General features: G+C 39.9%; 2 protein-coding genes across 7 annotated transcripts in view; both read left to right on the plus strand.

The window, feature by feature from the left end:
- The window catches only part of OSBPL8 (oxysterol binding protein like 8), a 396,216-nt gene extending 381,148 nt beyond the window's left edge, over positions 1 to 15,068 (plus strand). For all 6 annotated transcript variants that reach the window (XM_083859008.1, XM_083859006.1, XM_083859010.1 and 3 more), the window contains 14 exons: positions 83 to 317; positions 1,667 to 1,851; positions 2,550 to 2,631; positions 3,330 to 3,428; positions 3,866 to 3,962; positions 4,307 to 4,405; positions 5,148 to 5,245; positions 5,929 to 6,018; positions 6,569 to 6,705; positions 7,019 to 7,204; positions 9,501 to 9,588; positions 9,952 to 10,054; positions 10,599 to 10,704; positions 10,925 to 15,068. In XM_083859008.1, the coding sequence (XP_083715134.1) occupies positions 83 to 317; positions 1,667 to 1,851; positions 2,550 to 2,631; positions 3,330 to 3,428; positions 3,866 to 3,962; positions 4,307 to 4,405; positions 5,148 to 5,245; positions 5,929 to 6,018; positions 6,569 to 6,705; positions 7,019 to 7,204; positions 9,501 to 9,588; positions 9,952 to 10,054; positions 10,599 to 10,704; positions 10,925 to 11,060 (1,741 nt within the window). In that variant the 3' untranslated portion in view covers positions 11,061 to 15,068. The remainder of the gene's footprint in view (positions 1 to 82; positions 318 to 1,666; positions 1,852 to 2,549; positions 2,632 to 3,329; positions 3,429 to 3,865; positions 3,963 to 4,306; positions 4,406 to 5,147; positions 5,246 to 5,928; positions 6,019 to 6,568; positions 6,706 to 7,018; positions 7,205 to 9,500; positions 9,589 to 9,951; positions 10,055 to 10,598; positions 10,705 to 10,924) is intronic.
- A 129-nt stretch (positions 15,069 to 15,197) lies between these two features.
- BBS10 (Bardet-Biedl syndrome 10) lies at positions 15,198 to 17,571 on the plus strand (the record flags this gene model as incomplete). Its single annotated transcript, XM_083860612.1, has 2 exons — positions 15,198 to 15,394; positions 15,466 to 17,571. The coding sequence occupies 2 exons, from the start codon at positions 15,198 to 15,200 to the stop codon at positions 17,222 to 17,224; spliced, it is 1,956 nt and encodes a 651-aa protein (XP_083716738.1). The 3' UTR covers positions 17,225 to 17,571.
- Between the last annotated feature and the right edge of the window lie 4,228 nt (positions 17,572 to 21,799).

Below are 21,799 nucleotides of genomic sequence, written 5' to 3' on the forward strand. Positions count from 1 at the left end.
TGTATTTTATTAGGATCCTGGTTTGGATACAATGGAATGATTGTGTAAAGTTGAAGATTCATTTAGTCTTTGTTTCTAACAGGTTAAATGACAGTGAAATGGAAAGGCATAACTTCAAAGATCAAGATACATACTCTGACAAGTCTGATAAGGAAAATGACCATGACCACGAGGAATCTGATAATGATGGATTGGGGAAAAGTGAAGAAAGTGATAGTGACACGTCAGAGCGACAGGATGATTCTTATATCGATCCAGAACCAATTGATATCAAGGAAACTACTTACTTAGAACAGAGTCATGAAGAACTTGGGGAGGTAAAAGTGCTGTTGATGTACTGAGCAAGCAGCTTCTCCAAATAGTAAGCTGATATTTTAAGGGTCAGACTACACTTGAAAGCTGACTTTCAGGATTAGCTTTCATATTTTCAGCAATAATGTATAGAAAAAATTCTGTTCCCTTGTATTCTCCTCTGCTTTACCACTCTTGTGCCGATGTATGAGACTTTAACAGCAATAATGAAATTACCTGGCACATTGCTCAGACACCTGCAGCAGAAGTTCGTCATGACTACTTGTTCTTGTGTTGTTAACTTCTCTTTGGGGATTTTTTTGGGTAACTTAGCCCTGTTTTTTCTTTAAGTAAAAATCTTTGAGATAAAGGTTTGCATACCACCTGACACTTCTTTTTTTTCCTCCTGCAAGAGAAGTTAGGCAGTTGTAGTCTGCAGAATTTAGTGGAAGGCTTGCTGTGCTTCTGATGTCACCTTGCATTCTAATAATTCCCTAGAGCTGCTATTCCACTTCTGCAGGTTATTTGATTTATTTGCATACACAGGCAAATATGACAGGGATTTATAAACCAAAAATCTTGGTAATAAAAATCAAAATTAGTCTTTTCACAAATCTCCACTTTCTCCTTAAGAGAAATGACTATGTTTTTTTTATACTCATGGGACTTGAATCTTATGCTTTAAAGCTTTCTAGTACCATGTCTAGACAAAGCAGTATTTTAGGAAAAGCTGAGGAGTTTTAAGTGACAAATTTTTAAGTATGCATCTTGGAAGTGTTCTAGAAAAAGGGATGACTTTCCTTGCTTTTCCTACAACCACTGCTCTTGATTTCAGAAACTATGTGGGATAATATCTCCCCTTTTCCTGAACAGAAAGAAGCATGGAGTGTGGCTGCTGGTTTTGCTCAGTTACCCCTAAGTCATGTATTTTTTTTTAAGGAGAACCAGTGATGCTGCTGACTGATCCAAAAGCATAGATACATCAGCTTTTATGGTTGGGAAAGCTTGTAGAATGAGCAGCCCTTTGGTGTATAAGTCCTGCATTTGAGAAGAGAGTAATGCAGGTGATGCCTAGGAAAGGACTAAGGACAGATTTCTGAACAGCATTCGACCTCAAATTTTTCCAGCCTAGAGATGATGAAGACCAATGTAGTTTTAAATGCTGAATAGTTTATCTATCATACTTCATTAAAGATGTATCATAAGCACGTTTATAGAAATTTCATCTAACTTCCATAGTTGCTTCAGCATCTCAGAGTGGTTTATTTTAAGTATCCATTTCCCATTCTCACTGCAGTCTTAGAATGTGTTGACCTGTCTCCTGGAGGATTGCTTGCCTTCTTCTTTCTGTAAGCAGTTTTTTGGCTCATCCTAGGCAGGTGAGGCTGCTCAGACAGAAGAAGTGTCAGAAGAAAACAAAAGTTTGATCTGGACACTGTTGAAACAAGTCCGGCCAGGAATGGATTTGTCCAAGGTTGTACTGCCTACGTTTATTTTGGAACCTCGCTCTTTCTTGGACAAGCTGTCTGATTACTACTACCATGCAGACTTTCTGTCTGAGTAAGTCAATCCTGTCTCTGGTTTTCATTCTTACCATTTCTTAAATTAAAATAGGGTAATAGTGTCAGATATTGTCATTTTCTGAAAGCTAACTGCCTTGAGAGCTCATATGGTACATCCTGAAGTCTGGCCCCCCTTATAATTTCATAGTAGTCATGTTGCAGGCATTTCTGGCTTAGCTTCTGAACACTGGTTGAAAGACTTCTGAAAATGAGTTTAATTTTTTTTCTCCAAGAAGTATATTTAAAATGAGAAACCAATACTAGTTAATTTTTTCAATACAGTGTTAAGTTCTGTCCAGATTTATAGTTGCCTACTCAAATGTAGCTAATAAATGAAAGACTGTCAATTGAAATATTATTCAGCTCAGAGCTCTGCATGTAAGTAGGCTGGTAGTCAAAAAATACTAAAGTAGTAACCTATAAATGGAAGAACTTGAGTGGGGGTGGGACAGAATTTAATGTTACAAAGAACAGACTCAAATATGGAAATACCATTTCTGGCATTTTTTGTTTGACTTCAGTTTTCAGACAATTATTTGAAAACTTTAAATTTGGTGGGATCAGGCTGAACGTGTTACAGTTGTGCAAATCACAGACCTATTTTAGTCAGCTCATAGATTTCAGATATGTCACAACAACTGATAGAAGCATAAATGATGCAATACTGATACTTGATCTGTGTGTTTTGTTTCACAGAGCTGCTCTTGAAGAGAATGCTTACAACCGCATGAAAAAAGTAGTGAAGTGGTATTTGTCAGGATTCTACAAAAAGCCAAAGGTATACTTTCACATGTTATTTTGTCTTTAATCATCGTGTCTAGTTTGAGGACTTAGGGATATGCTGGAGTTAGTTTTTCCTTTTAAATTTATATTTTAATACATTAAAAAAAAAGTTTTCATTGCTTACAGAAACACATCATGACAATTTTTGGTCTCTAGCCATAATGGAAATAGCCTATATTCAGTTGTGTTTGTCCCTTGGAGTAGAAGTTGAACTAAATGTTTTTTTATAAAGTTGAGCCAGTTCTATATTTACCATTCTTCAGTGACAACAGTCTGAAATTGGAGGACTAAGGTTTACACCACTTCATTTAGCTTTGGACTAAATACTCTTCATAGTCATGTTGTTGGGAAATAGTATTGACAGAAAGTACTTACTGCCTAACTTCAGACAAAAGCTCTGTAATAATTTTGAAAAAAAAAAAAAAAAAAAAAAACCAAAACAACCTTATATTCTGTGTGTCCTCACATATAGAATAGTTTAGTGATTTACTGAGTGTATGATAATTTCCTTAGAATGAAGAGCAGCCTAATAGAGCATAATATTCAAATGATGAATCAAATAACATGTACTTAAGCATATATATTATGATAGTTTTTTTCCTGTGTGTCTTATCTTCAGTGATAGACTGATAAAATGTTGTATGACTTGTGTACATCCACAGTATGGTTACTCTCTATTCAATTTCTTTTTAGGGACTAAAAAAGCCGTACAATCCTATACTTGGAGAGTTTTTCCGCTGCATGTGGATTCATCCAAGGACAAACAGCAAGACTTTTTATATTGCAGAACAGGTAGATGGGATAACTGAAAAATACTTTTTTAAGAAAAATAAATGTATTGTATATTTGTGTTAGTTAAATGCTATGGTAGTTTCAGAAAATGCATTGAAGTGTACAAATAGTATGCTAAAACCTCTCCTGGTGAGCATAGTTTTCTTACAGATGTCTCTTTTAAGTGTGCCTTCCTAAACAGAGAGAGGGAGGAAAGTGTTTCCAATATTTCTGTTCCACCTGGAATGATTCAGGTGCTTATTTTCTTAATTCTTGAAATTCAGTAGGTGATTGCTTGATCTTTATTTCTAAAGATTTTAGTCAAACTTTACATACATTAACTGCATTCTAATACATGTGCCCTGAATTTTGCATTGTCATTACTAGCTCCAAGTTTATACTATATTTGTTATATTGGTTGTTTTTGTTTTTCTCAAATACGTGTTTTTTTCCAACAGGTGTCACATCATCCTCCAATATCTGCCTTCTATGTTAGCAACCGCAAGGATGGTTTTTGCCTTAGTGGTAGCATTCTGGCCAAATCAAAATTTTATGGTAAATAATGGGGTTTTTTTGGATGTATGTGTGTTGAGGGATGCAAAATTGGTGCACATGAGCTGTGTTTTGTGGATGAAAGAAGGCTGTTAGAAGGGTAAATATTTTCGTTGTTGTATTTTCCTTTCCTTAGGAAGTTTTTGCTACTGGTCTTCAGAATTTTAATTTCTATTTTTGGAGTGTTTTAATTTCTAATTGTAGACACTGTTTATAGTGGTTTCACTAGACAGGACAGGTTCTGTGTTAAATATACTGATGATCTTAATTGTATTGCTTAGTTATTAGGGAATGTTGACTACTGTCTTGCAGGGTGAGAAATGTGACACTCTTTCTTTGAATTTCAGGGAATTCATTATCTGCCATACTAGACGGAGAAGGACGGCTAACATTTCTAAATAGGGGAGAAGATTATGTTATGACAATGCCATATGCCCATTGTAAAGGTAGTGGTTTTTTTCATTCTCAAGATGGCAAAGTTATGAGAAAAGAAGTTTCTTATTCTAAATAGTTTGTTATTCTAAATAATATGCTGTGTTGGATTCAAGCCTGTCATCTGGAGGAGAGAGTGTTCTGAACATTGGAAATGTTGGTGGCTCTAGGCTTCCACATATTTTATCAGGAGAAAAATACCTCTGTTGTTCAAGCCATGTTTTAATTTTTGACACAGGAAAAGATTTTTTTTTTTCATAACTAGTAAGAAATAGTAAGAGAATATATATATAGTTATCTGTCATTACATAACATAAATTTACTGTTTGAGTTACCTTTTTTTAGAGCAGCTTTGAGCTTTTTCTTCTAGTAAACATGAAAGACAACATAGTATCTAAACCACAGTGTGATTTGATTGTAAATCATGAACATTTGTCCTTAGTTTCACTATCAGAAATGGGTCACTGCCTTGTAAAGTTTTCTGAAAGGTCAGTAAGAGCACAAAATAGATTGCAGAATTACTCATTTTTAAGCTGTAACTTACTCATATTGTCTACCCATATACTCCAGGATTCTCTTTCAGAATACACAGAATCACACAGGAAAGCTCATCTGAAAGTAGTTTTTCCTCTGGCACAAGTATGTTTACTCTAGGAATCGTACCCAAGTAACTTAGGGGGGTTGTTTTGTTCAGTTAAAAATATTTGTTTCAGCTGGAGGTTTTTATTTTGGTGGGGTTTTTTTTCTCTCTTGCAGGAATTCTTTATGGAACAATGACCTTAGAACTTGGTGGAGTAGTCAACATCACCTGTGAGAAAACTGGGTACAGCGCAACAATCGAATTCAAACTCAAGGTTAGTGAATGCTGTGAGTGGGCACAAAACAGAGAATGAACATAATGTGCACTCACATAAGCTAAACAAAGGTTTCTGAATTACTTCTAGATGGCTTCTGAAAAATGCATTTGCCATCCTTGAAGTGGAAACTGATTTAAAGCTGAAAAAACAGTTTTCAAGAAGTGTGCACATGGAGAGGGAAACTGTATTCAGTAGAAGTTATAGAGGAAACATTAAAGTTGGGAGGCTGTGTTAACTGACAATTTGCCTTGTCAGTCCACAGGATACATTTGCAGCCTGTCAAAAGGCCAAACAAAATCCCTGGCAATCATTGTTGTTTCTACAAAAGATAATCTTTAGTAACAAATGGTCCTTGGCAAAGCCATGAAATTAGTGTAGCAAATGACTGTGTCCTTTGGGATGTTGTGTCACTGTTTTCTGCATTATTTTCTGTTTTCCTTCCACATATGTTAGACAATACTTTTACTCAGAAAATCTTTTAAGAAGAAGGGAAGAACAACCAGAACTTATTCTGGTTTTAGACTTCTTTAAGATTAATAGGTAGAAGATACAGTATTAAAGATATCAGGGGTGTGTTTACAGCAATTTCATAAATTCACATTTTTCCTTAAGACTAAACATATATACAAAAATACAATGTTATTAAAATAAACATGAAAACATTTATTTTTGTTTTGCAGCCTTTTTTGGGTAACAATGACAGTGTTAACCAAATATCAGGGAGAATCAAGCTTGGAAAAGAAGTTCTGGCTGTTTTAGAGGGTCACTGGGTAAGTGAGTGAGTGATGCTCTTTTATTCTGCTGACGGTTGAGACAGCTAAAATAGCACTTAAATATAGAAAAGACTCATGATTAAAAAATACTGCTTATGCAGAAAGTATTCAAGAAAGTATAGAATCAACATTGTTCTATTTGCAGTTCTTAAAAGGTGGAAAAGTGCATGTTTAAGTAGTTTATGAAGAAAATGAAATGTTGCTTCACAATGAATCCTATGAGATATTTTGGTATATGCATTAGTGCTATGAAGAATTTTTATGGCACCAACATGAAATATTTAAGGTTATTTCAGTTCAGGTGAGGTGACAGGGCATCATTCATTACCATTGGAAATGATTCCAGTGCATCTCTGTTTCAAGCTAGAACCTAGCACAGAGGACAGAAATTGAATTTTAAAGTTAGCATATCTAATTTTTCTCAACTTCATGCATTCTAAAGAAAATAAATTCTTATTACCAAAAAAGGGGCTTATTCCTTGCTTTTTTGTTATCTTGGCACTCTTTGAGATAATTACAATTAAGATACCAATCATATCTTTTACAGGACAGTGAAGTTATTATTAGTGACAAGAAGACAGGTGTTTCAGAGACATTCTGGAACCCAACATCTGATATGAAGCAGCGTAGATTACATAGATACACTGTGAAGTTTGAAGAGCAAGATGACTTTGAGTCAGAGAAGTAAGTTCACTTTAGAACCATGTATTTATTTTGCCAAAATAAAACTCATAATCTTCTCCAAGTTAGAAGTAAATTATCATTACTTTCCCATGCTTGATGATACTAGCCTTTGATTATAAATAAAGTAACACTGTTAAATATAAGATCATTATTTATATTAAGGAAATCTTGATAGAAATGTAGATAAAACATTTCTATTAAAGTGGTAATATTCTCTTTGGAGAGTGGTCCATTTACTTAGACTGTAATTGAGGAAATTTTGTAATTATTTCTGTCAACCAGATCGTGACTCTGTATGTTGTTCATTTGTCAGACTTTGGCAACAAGTGACAAAAGCAATAAATAATAAAGACCAAACAGAAGCTACTCAGGAGAAATATATTCTGGAAGAAGCTCAGAGAAGGAGTGCCAAAGAGAGGAAACTTAAGGATGAAGAGTGGACATGCAAGCTGTTTGATCAGGATTCAGTCACAGGAGAATGGCACTACAAATACGCTGAGTGAGTCCTGGAGTGCTTGGTAATGTTGCTGAGGTTCTTCCTGTGGTTTCAGCAGCAAAAGAACTGATACATATAGCTTATTTATGTATAACCACATAGCCGTGTGCTATGTTCTAGATTGTTTGGGGTGCACTGTCCTCCCTTTTTTCCCCCTAGACTGACCAGAATGTCTACACAGATTTTCCTAAACTGGAAAATATGATACATATGGGCATATCAGCTGGAAATCAGAAAATCTAGTGTCTGAAAATCAGAGAAGCCTGTGCATAGTTGGATTGAGCCATTTAATCTGTTATCTATTAGAATAACTTTGAGAATAACAGTTTTGCAGCAATACTTAATGCTGGGACCAGGTGGCTATGCCCGGCTGTCAAATGTATCCTGCACATGAGTGTCTGTGAATCTCTTTGTGTGATGCTCTGGGTCAGAAGCTGGAGAAGTAGCTTTCTCCCTTACTGCTGGAAGGATGCATTCTGTGTCATCACCAATATTGCAAAAGTCGACTTGAAGCTGAGCTGATGTTTTTCACAGACCACCCATGTTCTGCTCATTTTTTTTTCCAGTACCCAGCATGCTTCTGTATTGTGGGGATTGTAAAAGTAAAACAGCCAAAGATGATGCACACAAAATTAAGTAACTTTGAATCCATGCATGCTGGAAGCATATTCCCATGGCTAAATCTGGGAGGCCTTTACCTTTCTGTACAAGAATGGTGATATTGAGGTCATGGCCTTCGTGTATGTACAGGGAAGAAAAGAGTACAAGAATGCTGAGTGCTCTACATGTCTCCACCAAATTTGCAACTTGGAGGTTTCCTGTAACCAAACAAGGAATCTGTGTATTTACCAACTCTAAGTAAATTCATTTTCCATGAATTTCATTGATTTTTTATTAAGTTTGTGCAGACTTTCACCACTGAAAAAGTTGTGCAGCAGGGAAGTTCCCCAACTAGACTTTCTGGTCAGCAAAGCACCCTCTCTTGGTTTGAATTCTTTATGCTGTTGATGCCTCTTCCTGTTGGAAGAGTTGTGAACAGTCCAGGTGAACGCACTGCCCATACTCTTGAACCTTTTGCAAAACCATTAGGAAGAGAATTGTACTTGAATCCATTGGTCTATCCCCTGCAGCCTAAAGACATATCTTGTTAATCTGCGTTATTCCCGATGTCCTTGAGGCCTTGTGGTTCAAGGATGTGCCACAGAAATTTTGCGATGTGCCAGAAGGCAATCTGCACTGACAGCATTCCCTGGAAGAAGCCTCTCTCTCCTTTCACGCATATAATGCTGGCTCACCACCTGGTCCATGTAGAGACAGTCTTCTGCGCTTACTGTGAAAGATGTGTTCAGTGAGCTGGAGTATTTGTTAAGGTATCTGGATTATGGATTTAGGCATCTGGATTACAAATAGAGAAGAAAGCAATGCTAGTTCTTAACCCAGTTACCTCAGATGACATTTAATTCAAGTCAGGTTAAGCTAAGATGTAAGTGCAGGTCTGCGTTCACAACGACTGAAACAGCTAGAGCTCTTTAAAAGGCCTACAGAAGGGCACGAGGGGAAATCCATGCTTAATCTACTCTCACTAAAGCCGTGCGTCAGAACATCCTTCCTGCAGCTCACTTGCAGTTTCTGTCCTGAAAAGTCTGTAATCAGTGGTGGCGTCAGTATTTTCCTTTGGCTGCTTGTTGTTCTCCAGTGAGCTATGTCTTTTGCTGTTGTGGGTTTTTTTTTTTTAATTCTGTATCGGACTAATTGGAAAAGCACTCTTAAAAAATCAGAACAAGAAAACTGTGCATAGCTCATTAGCGTCTCATGAAACCAGTCTTGATTACCATTAGCCACTTCAGGATGAAAGCAGTTTTGAGGTAACTGATTCTTAAACTCTCTTTCATAGGCATCTCTTAAGAGGAAAAAAGAAAACTCAACAAAAAGCAGTCTAAATATTTTAAATTCCCCTAATTTCCCTGTAGTTTTAAAATAATAACTGTATCTGAAGCAGGAAATCTTTCCATGTTTGCAAATACATATGGTTGGCAAAAAAAAAAATCATAATGATATTGTTGGTTAGTGTAATAGTTTGTACTCCTATCAGCTGGCTGAGGATTTGATCTGGACATGAAGTTCATTTTTTAGCTCTGGCCCCTCAGGTTAAGTGTAGACCATAGGTAGCAGATAAGGTCATGATGCCATATCTGATTTCTATATAGAGAGAGTTTTAGCCTCTTCATACTGAGTTTCTGAGCAAGGAAATTTTTATTACTTGAATTGCTGTAGTGTTAATACTATTTACTTTGTCTAGTACCAGACCATGGGACCCTTTGAATGATATGATCCAGTTTGAAAAAGATGGCGCAATCCAGACAAAAGTTCGACATCGGACACCAATGGTATGTTCTAGTTCTGACAGCACATCCAAGATCCAGGAACTTGTATTTATTACATATTATGTGTAGAAAGATCACAAAAATGTTGTTTACACAATCCATACAAAGTCTTTCACTTGTGCTGCATCCTAAGCTGTAGAAATTTCTCAGTTGGAAAGGAATATAAAATATGCAAACTTCAGCTCAGCAGTTTAATGGGTATTTTCCTTTAAATGGGAAGATGCACAGAATTCAGACTGCTAATACAGCAAAAATTTTATCTTGGACTTCTCTTAGATATTGTTCTTTTAACTGTCATTGTTGGCTTGTGCTGCTCTGCTACAGTTCTTGTTCTCTGGAAATAACACATAAATTTATCAATTTTAGGTTACTGTTCCAAAAATCAAACGAAAGCCATCCAGTAAGAAGAAAGGAGAGTGTGGTTTCTCATCCCCAGAGCCTGATAACCAGGATTCCTCTGGGAGTGAAGGTACGAAAAGAAATAACAAATTTGTTCGACAACTGAAGAGTTCGGTGTCACGCGTACTCTTCTTATCTCAATGATTTTGTTATGGTTTAGTTCTATCCAATGTGAAGCACATTCTGGAAAACAAAAGGAGTAGAATGGCTCATGTTTTTAATTGCAAACTTTCCTGTCTTTTTAGTGCAGTGTAGGTAGGCTTAAGTGCTGCACATATTTAATATCTAGGGAAAAATAATGGTGTTCATAAACTGTTTTCTTTCTTAAAAAGTTAATTGTTTTAATTTGCAGATTAGTATGTGACTAGGGGGTAGATTTTTGTTGTTGATAATGTTTGCAGAAGCTAAACAATATGATGAGTGTTTAAAAGATATTTCAAGCACTTAAGTTGCTGTCCTGTGATATAGTGACTCTGAAATAAAGTTTTTAATAGAAGCTAGTTAGAAAAATTTCTCCTCATTTTTACTACAGGTTTAATTTGTCATTTGTACTTTGTTCCTTTTATGAAAGCAGTCACTTCAGTCAATTACATCTGGCTTTTGTATCCTTCTAGCACAACTTACGAAGCATAGTACAAGAATAAGGAAAAAAGGGGCAGACCTTGGTGAACTGCAGAGTGCCATTGAGTCTATAAAGGACACACAGGAAGACATTAAGAGGTAGTACTAATTAAAATGCTTTACAGAATAATAATCTCATGGATTTGTTTTTCTTCCCCCGTAGAGGCTGGTATGTATCTTTACTCTTTGTAGATATTGATTACTCATTGATATTTCATAATTTTCCTTTAAAACTGCCTTCTGTAGGAAACCCTAATATAGTAGAAAATGTCAAATTGTCTAGTCTGTAATTTACAGGATGTTGCTTTCTATCTTACAGGGAGATTGTGGCGCTACGAAATAGAGTCACTTCTAATTCATCACCCTGGGACTACCAATCCTTGCAGTTTAAGCACTATGTCTTCATTGCACTCATGGTTCTGCTACAGCTTATCATTAATTTCTTGTTCAAATAAGAAGTGTGAACAAGGGCCTTCTTAAACTGGAATGTGTACAAGGGCCTTCTTGAACTGGAATGTTACTGGGGACCATATTTTAAGCTGGACTTTAAATGATGCAATATTATGTAAAAGAACTGTGTAGCAACAATTTACAGAACTTTGCCTCAGCGTTCATGGTTCAGAATCATACTTCTGTCTACCCAGTTGCAGTAAGAATTGTGTAAGTGCCAGTACACTCTTGCTCCTGGTGTGTGCCTCTGTCTCACAGTCATACGACATCAGCCTTGTGTTTCTATTGCGTCATATTGATGAATCTTCAGCACAGAATAGATCAAGTTAAACATTGAGGTCAGACCCTGTAGGTAGGATGTGATTCCTGTAGAATGATAAACAGGCATACTTCATTACATGTAAACTTACCATTTTTGTAACAAAGAAAAACTTTTGAAGTAGCCAACAGCTTTTGTAAAAGGCATGGGGTGTTTGGAAGTAAACTTTTGTTTAAGGTCAAACAAATACATTATTATACAAAAAATTGTGAGTGTTAGGAAATGGCAAGTAAAAAGCTGAAGTCTTTGGTAAATCTGCAACATAATGTCCTTGATTTGTTTTGGAAGTATGAGGTTTTTATCCTGAATTACTATAGGCTTGTAAGCCAGCTGTTTTATAGTTTTAAAACTTCAGATTCATCATAAAAACATTCCTACATCTCCTGTACAGAGCACATCTTTAACAGCACAACAGCCAGGGAGGTACTGTTTTGTCTACTCTCTCTGATGAATTGCAAATGTCAAGGATTTCTGGTATGTTTGTAAGTCTTGAAAAACCTACAGTTTTGGATTTACATTTGTGTATGGCCATGTCACAGTAAGCAGACAGACTGCTGATGCCAGGACTCATGGTTATTTTTGAAACAAAATGTGAAGAGGTGTGCTTCCTGTGTAGGCTTCAGCTGAATGTCCAAAAGGCAATGTAGAATAGGATTCTGACACTGTCATGAGTAGACTTGCAAATGAAAATTGTGTTTACACAGGGCAAGCTCAGAAATTGTGTGATGGCTAACACCATATCTCAAATAAGAGGAAAATCCAAGTGTTTGTGAAATCCCTCTTTATTGCAAGTATATACTACCTACCAGAATACATGGATGCACCTTCTTAGTATACTGTAGCCATACAAATTCAAGCAAAACCAGGGTTTCTAACATTTTTTTATTTGAAGAAATATTATATGCATGTATAGAATTTGTAAAATTCCAGCAAAAAATGTAGTGCTGGTGTTTATCTGGTGAATTTCCTGTGCCAGTCAAGCATACCAAGGCAAAAAGGGGCTGTAGAAATGAAAAGGTATTTGCAGTACCCCAGGTGAGACAACAGGAGGATGAGTGGCACAATGTGAAGGACAGCCAAGTTTGTTTTCAGAGGATCCTCTCAGAAATCAAATCCATCCTCGGCAGTGGAACAGTTTGAAAGTCATGTTTGGCTTTTTGCCATGGCCAGGTTATGCCTCTGCCTTGGGCAGCCTACCTGACTCTCCAGGTGATCTGCCTTTCTGTTCTGCATCAGTCTCACTAGTATTGAGTGAAAATACTGTTTACTCGTTTATCTGTCCAGCTTATATATTTCCGTGGCTGACGCTTTCACGTACCTCCCCTTCTCTTTTACCTTTCTTCTTCCTTGGGCCTCAGCTGTGCAAAAGTTTATTGTTAAGCAGTGAACTTCAGCACATTTCACACAGCTTCACATTAGCATAGTTTGGTCTTGAATAATTTTTCTGGAACGTGTTACGTTAACCAGATCTTGTAGCCATGGGCAAGACCAAACCTGGTTGGACTTCTATCAAATCTACAGCTGATGGGGCAAAATTTGTGAACATAGAAAGTCTCTTCATAAACAAACAAAATAATTACAAATGCTTCAGTCTCCAAATGGAAGCTGAAGTTGTTATCCATATATGAAATGGCATTAAGAAAGCAGAGTATTACGGCATTCACTTTAACATTCTTAGCCTGGAATCTGGCTGATCATTACTGCATTCAGATGTCAAAGCTTCAGCTGTCTTAAGATTCGTTACAAGCCTTTGAACATACTCTTAACATGAGAATAATCCAATGAGTGAGATTTGGGCAATAACTTCAATCCCCTAAAAAAATACTCTGCTAAATGTGTGGTGCTGAAACTCTTGACTGATAGTTACAAGCTTTTATCTCCCTTGTAAATAGAAATGTCCTTCTGCCTTTTCATGCTGATTTTTTCAATCACTTCTATTCAAGAGCAGTGAATAACACAGTCTGCATGCGTTTTTACGTGGACCACGTAGTAGTGACTGGATTTGACCCAGCCAGCTGGCTGGCTGGCAGCCTGTGTTGGAGAATGTCAGACTAAAAAGATACTCTATAGCTGAAGTTCATGCTCAGCTCAAGATGAGTAAAAGACTTAAACAGAGCAAAACAAAATCCTTATGCTTATTTTCCTTTTCAACTTATTTTTTAGAGTTTAATTCTCTTGAAAAAGTGGGTTTAGTGATGATCTGGAAAGGTAAAGCATATGTGATGAAACTTCTTGAAAAGTAAAACTGCAGACTTCTGCGAGACTTTATGATTAGATAAATTCTGAAAAGTACAGTGAAAACCTAGTAGTTCTTATTTTGCTGGGTTTTATATGTTCCCTCATTTGAATAGAACAAAGCAACTTCTTCCCTGATTTTTACTGTACAGCTGGTCAGACATGTATGGATCCTTTTCTTTAGTGCATCACCACTGTCCTCTTTAGCCATGATGTATAGCAGATCTTGACTACTACCTGCTTCAGACTGAGCTCTGCACCTATATAAAAATTGATTGTACAGTTTGCGGATGTTTGAGGGCTGTGACCTTCTAGTTTTTAAAGTTTATAACAGCACTTGATTTCACATTTGATTTCCAAATCCTGTTTTGTTTGGGATTTTTTCCTTGTACAGGGAATGTCTGCAGAATTTATTGCCATGTGGTTTTGCTGGGTTGGTTGGTTTGTTTTCAGATGCACTCTATGCCTTTAATATTTGCCTTTTAGGTACAGGTTGCCTAATTGGGTAGAGATAACCTAAGCTAAGAAAAAGTAAATACGCCATGTGAAATGCAACAAGTATCATTTTCAGCAGATGATGTTTCTTGAATTTCATGTGTTGATTCCTTTGAAAGAGTTGATAGTACTTGATGAGGGTTTATGCATAGCCCGGTTTTCGTGTCCTTCCTCCCACTTGTGAAATCTCACAAATTATTTGCAAGGTTGTCCTGTAAAATGTAATGGTTGCGGTTTCTTCTTTTTTGTTTGTTGTTTGCTGCCCTTCTGTGCCTTTGGCAATTTTTTTTTCTTCCTAGACTTGTGTTTATGAAACACAATTGTAATTCAGTGTTTCTTAAAAGCTGTCATTTTCAGCTATTACCATTGTTTGTGTAAATAATGTGTAACAAAAATTCTGTACATCCCTAAGTTTTAATTATTTTTATTTCAAGAGTACCCGCAAATCACTGAAAATTTAGCAGATATTCAAGTATTGTAAACAGTGCCTTCTTGATGGGTTTCTATTCTGTTCGGAGACATGTAAAGATTTGTCAAATTTGTGCCATATATAATATTAGACCTTTTGTCAGGGCTGTTGTGTTTGAGAACTGATGTTCCTGCTTAATCAGACTCTGGGGGGAAAAAATCAGCTCTTGAAACATTATACTATTCCTCCTTTCTGGCTGGTGAGCCGAGAGTGGAGGATCTGGGCTGTTTACAGTAAAGCTGCACTACTTCGTGCTAATACAGCTCGATAGCTCGAACGGTGTAACTTCAGAGCGACATTATCTGGGCTTTTTCTCCTTTATGCCCTACCCCACCCTTTCGCTCTGCTGAGCGGGAGCATCAGCCCTCAGGACACAGAGCTCGCCTTCTCGTCCCGCGTGTCCCGCCCTGTCCGACACCCGGGATCACGGCTTTGTGTGAGGGATCTGAACTGTTACGGGCCGCCTCCAATAAAGATGTGTCGCACCTCCCCGTCTCTGGGCTCTGTGCTCCTCTCCCGCTCCTCATTGCCCCCGGCGCGCCTCCCGCTCCCCGCGGGGCAGTCCCGCCCCTGGGCGCGGCCGTGACGCGGCGTTCGGGCGGGCGGAAGGGAAGGGAAGGGGCGATGGCGGCGCTGGCGGCGGCCGGGCCGGAGCGGCCCCGCCTGTGTCAGGAGGCGGCGGCGCTGGCGGGCGCGGTGCGGGGCGCGCTGGGGCCGCGGGGCGGGCGGGCGCTGCTGCTGCGGCCCACGGGCGAGGCGGTGCCGACGCGGGACGGGCGGCGGCTGCTGGAGGCGCTGAGAGCGGAGGCGCCCGCGGCCAGGTACCGCGGCGGGGCGGGGGGGGCCGGGGGGCGCCGGGGGCCGCTCCCTAACGCCGCCCGTGTCCCCGCAGGGTGATGGTGGCCCGCGCCCGCGGCCTCCGCGCCGACACCGGGGACGGCGCCAAGAGCTTCGCGGTGCTGCTGGCGGCCGTGCTGGGCGGGCTGCGGGCGGCGGGCGGCGCCGGGCTGCGGCGGGCGCTGCGGGACTTCGAGCCGCGGGTGCTGGAGCCGGCGGCGGCGCGGGGGCTGCGGCGGCACCTGCGGCCGACGCCCTCCCCGGCGCTGGAGCCGCTGCTGGAGGCGTACCTGGCCGGGCGGGCGGGCCCCGGCGAGCGGCGGCGCCTGGCCCGGCTCTGCGCGGAGATGTGCCGCCGCTGCGCCCCCGCCGCCGCCGCCCGCCCGCCCGCGCTGCGCCTCCTCGGGCGGCGCTTCCCCGAGCTGCACGCCGCCGTGCCCGGCCTGCCCCTGGACAGCTCCAGGCTCCTGCCCGGCATCGTGCTCCGCAGGGACTTCGCTGCGCACTGCCCCGCGGACGGGGAGCGGCGGGCCCTGCTGGTCACCGCGCCCCTGCGGCCCGCCCTGACCGGGCCCGGCGTGGAGTTCGTGGTGCACTCCGAGGGGCAGCACCGGGCCTCCCTGCGGTGGGTCACCGAGAGGACACAGGCCTTAATGAAACACCTGCAGAGCAACAACGTGAAGCTGTTACTGTCGAGCGTGAAGCAAGAAGAAGTAGTTATCTACTATGCCAAATTATACGGTGTGTCTGTGGTAGAGTGCTTATCGTCAGAAGAAATGTCCCTTATCAGTGAAATCACCGGTGTCTCCCCCTGCACACCTCTCGGTGATGACCTGGACAGAGCAATAACCGAGGCCGCGGTGGTGACGTTTTGCCGGCCCCTGCTGCTCGGCTCCAGGAGATGTGTCCACATGGGCCTCAGCAGCGTGAGCGCCTTCCAGCCGCACTGCCTGATCCTCTGCGGGCCGGTGGATGGCGCTACCGAGCAGCACGCCGCTGCCCTGCAGGAGGCCTTCACGATGCTGCTGCAGCTGTTCAAAACTGTTGATCAGAGGGAGGAATGGAAAGGGGAAGGTGAAAGCCAGAGTGAAGCCTCAGATGGTTGCGCTTGGCTTTCTTCAGCTACTCAGAAACAACTGGCAATAGAAAATACTTGTAATAGTGACCAGGCTTCCGAAAGTCAGCTGAAAGCACTTAGTGATGAAAGAGAGAGAAAAATTTTAGACCCTGATAAAAGTGATCTGCTGGTCCACAGTGAAAACAACCACAGCGCTGCTGTGTTGGTGGCACACGACACTGATACAGCCAGTGCCTGTGAGTGCCTGCATGTTGATGAACGTTCAGAGAAAACACGTTGCCATATAGTTCCATTTAAACAGGGCGAGAGTTGTGCAGGTACTGGACAGGATTACTCCAACACCCTCATAGAAGCAGGATCAGTTTTGCCAGTAGGAGGTTACTTTGAAATCCTGTTACATTATTATATTCGGGAATATGCAAAACAGTGTCAGCAGTCAGAGGTGAGCACTGTATCTTACGTGGTTGCTGATGCTTTGCTAAGTATTCCCAAGGCCTTGTACCGGACAGGAGAACGAGGGGGCTTTACCACATTCTATCTTGAAACCATTAATTTACTCCAGAAAAATCAACCACTGCCTGTAAACAATGAAGGCTTAGAGTCAGTGTATTGCAAATACCAGTTAGTCATTTCAGTTCTTCATTGTGTTACAGAGCTTCTCTCCATAGACTTAGTAATTGGTATTAGGCAGCCGCTCCAAAAAATTGAGGATCGTGACTCAGAAGATGACTCTTGAAATCATTAATAAAGAATGAGTTTGATTACGTGTTGTTTCCTTGTGTCTTCTTGTCAAATGGACACCCTCAAAAGTCAGTGCTAGAGGCTGAAAGATGCCTCTTCTCTTATAAGAGGCTAACCAGCTGAGACTGTGGAAAACTGGGTTGTAAACAATATGAACTTGACGTTTCCACCGTGAGTGTAGCTGATTTCCACTGCAGAAGATGTGCAGTGCAATCTACATCCACATCCTGCGGATCCTGTGTACATTCAAGCCAAGGGTCAGCTTTCTCACTTTTGGTGGATTGAATGTTTTCACAAGCTAGATGTGATTTGTTTTCTTGTCATGTTAAAAGTTGCCAGTATGACATGAGTCACTGAACTTCCAAATTACAAACCAAGGAGTAGATTTTATAGCCTTCATAGTTAGCTGGATTAAATATGTTTTTTTAAAATAAAAGTATTTTTCTATATATTGTGATTTTAACTATAAAGGGAAAAATATAACTGTTAGCCTGTTCATCTGGGACAGGCAGCAGTAAACCACTGTGGTGTAGCTCAATGAAGAATTTTCTGACAGGTGATGCAGCATCTTGTCTTCCACTGAGTTCATTTCAGTTGAACTAGAGGAGTTAAGAATAATTTCATACTGTGATCTCATGGCAGTTTCTCTGGAAAATTAGCTAAGGTGACATTGCTTGGTACAACTATTAATTTTAACTACCATGAGTTGTGGTCCTGGTATAAAAGGCTCTGTGTACTTATGGGAAAAGTTTACCCAGGCAGTAATGCAGTTATGTGTGAAAAACCTGAGACAGTTCAGTCTTGATCATTAAGGATTTTATTCTGGGTTTGTTTTTTGGTTGGTTCTGTTTTTCCCTAATTATTTTTTCCCCAGAATTTTCACTGTAATAATATTTGCTTTAAGTCCAATAGCACCTGCATGTATATGTCCCTTTCTGCTGGATCCTAAAAACTACATGTTTGATGGAGGAGGTGTTTGAGTAACTTGACCAGCTGCAGCTGATAATGGTTTTTAAATGGTTCTGTGTGCATTTCCCAGTGTTGCATAACACTGAGAGTAATGGCTTCTTTTTTTAAATCTACAATTAAATAAAATTTAGTGGGACTGTTATAAAACTATAGGCATAAATCATATTTACCTGCAATACCTGAGATGATTACAACTAGAAAAGAGATTTTTCCTCTCCATTAATTTATGCTTTTCCTTTTTCAGTTTCTTCAGAAGGCGGAAACTACCAAATTTCTTTCAGGTATTTTTTCAGCAATGCTTAGTTTGACTACAACTTTCCATTGGCATTTCACATACATTCCTAGTAATATAAACATGGTAATTTTTTTTCCTGACTAGTACACTCTTACAGACATCTGCTGATGAATAATAGCAAAACTCAGGGCACACTAGAGTGATTTCTTTAATAAAGAACTAGGCACAGTAATTCTTTTTTGTTAGAATCTTTTGGCAGGTGCGGGGGTGGGGGAAAATTAAAAAGGGAGGAAAGAGAATCCCATTCTTGTTACTGCCACATGCTCTTGGAAGCTGCTTAATGTGACAGGTGCAGTATGAGCCAAGAGAAATCTCTGTTGTGAGAAATCTCTGTTGTGGAAGGTTTCGAAGCTGTGAGCCCTGTTCTGCCTGGATGGCATTGGGAGCTCCCACCAGCAGGCGCTTGGGTCTGCATTTTACTGTTGTGATGAGCTGATGAGACAGTTCTGCACTTGCACAAGTTTCTGCAATAATCTCTTCAAACCACTGACTAACTTGCTGGCCAGAGATGAGTGGTTTGCTCTGTGGTAATGTAACAACTGTGGCACAGAACATGTGAAGCCTGGCAGCAGTGGGGGTTCTCTGCAGAAGCAGCTTTTGTATTCCAAATCAAGGTGCTGTCTAAATACAGAGAGTACTGTGTCCTTTCACATTACTTTATACCATTTGCACATCTGGTTACTTTCAGATTTACTGCAGTTTCTTTGAAAGGTTAAAAATATTTTGTTACCTGAACGGCCTTCTGGTCGTTTGATTTAAATTGTGTCATTCTTACTGAGAAGAAGAAAGCTCATAAATTTTATTATATATAGAACTCTTACTTTTGCATGCCAGAGATGCAAAGAAGAATTTAAAAATGACAGTTATATAAAACTTTTCTGACCTGTTTTTGGTGGAACTTCTTGTGTCTGAAGATTCATTGAGGCAGGAACTGTACTTCTTTGACTTCTCTGTCCTTTTATATTTTATGAATGATCAGTTTTCCATTTTGAACTACTGTTTCCCTGTTCTCTCTGCAGAACTGGGAACCTGGCAGGTTTTTCCCTTGGAGAGGAATGTCCCTTCTTTGTCGTGGTCTGCAGAAGTGGATGCTTGTTCAAGATTTGGCTGTTTGGTTCCAGTCCTGGAGCCTAAGCTCATTACAAGATATGCACCAGCTCAAGGGAAAAAAAAAAAAAAGGCTTTAACTTAGTCTTTCTAGAGAAGAACAGATTTACTGCTGGATTCAGCTTGCTGTTATCCTTAGGAGTCCTCTCCAGTAATTAGCCTGGATGTGTAAACATGATCTGTCTTAGAGAATATTTTGCTATCCCATCTACCCTTTAAGAGAAAGGCTGTTTGTAGCCCTGAGAAGCAGCTCAGTCTGTCTGCTGGGCTCTGGCTCAGGTGCTGTTGCTGCCATTGCTGCTCTGCTGATGTTTCTGACCTGCTTCAGCAGCAGCCCCACACTGCAGAGGCTGCTGGGGCTATTAATGTTCCTTGGTATCTAAGCCTTAGGTGTGCGATAGTTCATGACATCTCACAGCTGTGCCAGTTTTTAAAGCTGTCTCTAGCTGTAGCTTGCCATTTGGCAGGGGGACAAGTGATCTGTTGACACAGGGACCAAAGAAGTTACCTGGGACAGCTTGGGACAACATGTTTACTCACTCAAAACCACAGGGTCCGGTGTGTTGGGCCATTCACTGGGGTTGTAACAGCCTATGGCTTTTTCTCCAGGCACTGTTTCACAGAGATTATTTCTATTTTGTACCATTATTCTATTTTTTTAATATTTCTAAATACAGGTTGGCCTCCATGCAAAGTAGAAATCAGGTACACATGGACATGTGTTTCAGCTAGATCCAGTCTTGAAATACAGTGTAAAGTTCAGGGATACTGATGCTAATAGCCTAAGATTAAAATAATGGCTTAAGAAAAAAATCTTGATGTTTAACTCTCCTTTCTGCAGCCCTTAGCAAACTTAGATTCTGCCCCACATGAAACATATCAGAATATTTTGAAGGCATTCATGCCACTCACAAGGACTTGTAAGTATATTTAAGCAAGGTAATCCTATTTGTCAGGTATCAGATTCACATATACAGGCAGGTAGTTTCTCTTTTTTCTTAAATTTTAAAAAACCCAGTTTTAATATATGTATCTAGTAGTGTGCAATGAGACTAGGTTGAAACCGCCTCCTACACACAGTTCTTGAGAATAAGAATAATCTATTTACTTGACAGGAACACGCTGGTTTTTGTTTGTTGATTTGTGTGGGGGTCAAGTCTGAACAGAGTTTTGCAGGCACTGGGACCACAGTGAGGCAGCCTCCACTCTCCAGCTCTCCTGGAGCCTCTGTCCCCATTGCTGGCCATGCCAGCTCCTCACTGCTCAGCACCTTCCCTGGCCCTGCTTGCTGCTCTCCGTGGCACCAGCTCCCTGGTTACCAAATAGGTATTGCTGAACTTCTTTAGTGGAAATTATGCAACCTGAGTGTGGCCTTACATTTTCATCCATGCTTAGCTGACCTTCAGTGGTTTTGGCAGCTATACAGACAGCATCATTAAATAGAAACCAGGCACAACAAAGAATATTGTTCTGTTGTGCCACAAATCTCATGCTGCTGAATCACATTTGTAAGAGGGGATAGGAGAATGCAACATTTTGTTTAGGAACATAACTGTATAGTGGCATATTTTATATTTTTCTGCACATTTTATATGCAGAAAAATTATATTGTTTCTGTTGCTATCTCTAGAAGTCATCTTCCAGAGCCCAAAAGAAAGGGTTTAATCACACTATATGAGTAGATAAAGGAAGATTAAGTTCTTCATTTGCATGTATCTCCTGGACTTCACTAGAACTGTGTTCATCTGTTCTAGATTTCCTTTTTGTTACATGAGAGATCTGCTATTAGTGGTAGAAACTTCTGTTTTCATTGCTGAATTATTTCTATGTTTGTTCAGCTTAATCTATCCTTTTGCATATTTTTTTCAGTCAGGTTCTTTCAGATCTCATTTTAAGGGAGAGAAACTTTCAATGATCAGTTGCAAAATTCTGTTTAGTTTAATTTTGATCTTGAAATCTAAGATGCTATGTGGTTTTGTCACTATAAACCCAAATATTAAATAGTTGCTTTATTTACTATAGTATTTATCCCATTATTGCTATTAAAACTAAACAAAACGAGTAAATGTCTGAATTTAACACCAGTCACTTTGGAAATGCATTGGCTGCAATTAACACGATTATAGTTTTGCAGTATTATTTTGTGTAAGGTGTCATTTGTCGTCTGTAAATGAGACTAGAAATAGATGTTTAGATCTA

Source organism: Zosterops lateralis (assembly GCF_965231275.1).
Source record: "Zosterops lateralis genome assembly, chromosome: 4".
NCBI lineage: Eukaryota > Metazoa > Chordata > Aves > Passeriformes > Zosteropidae > Zosterops > Zosterops lateralis.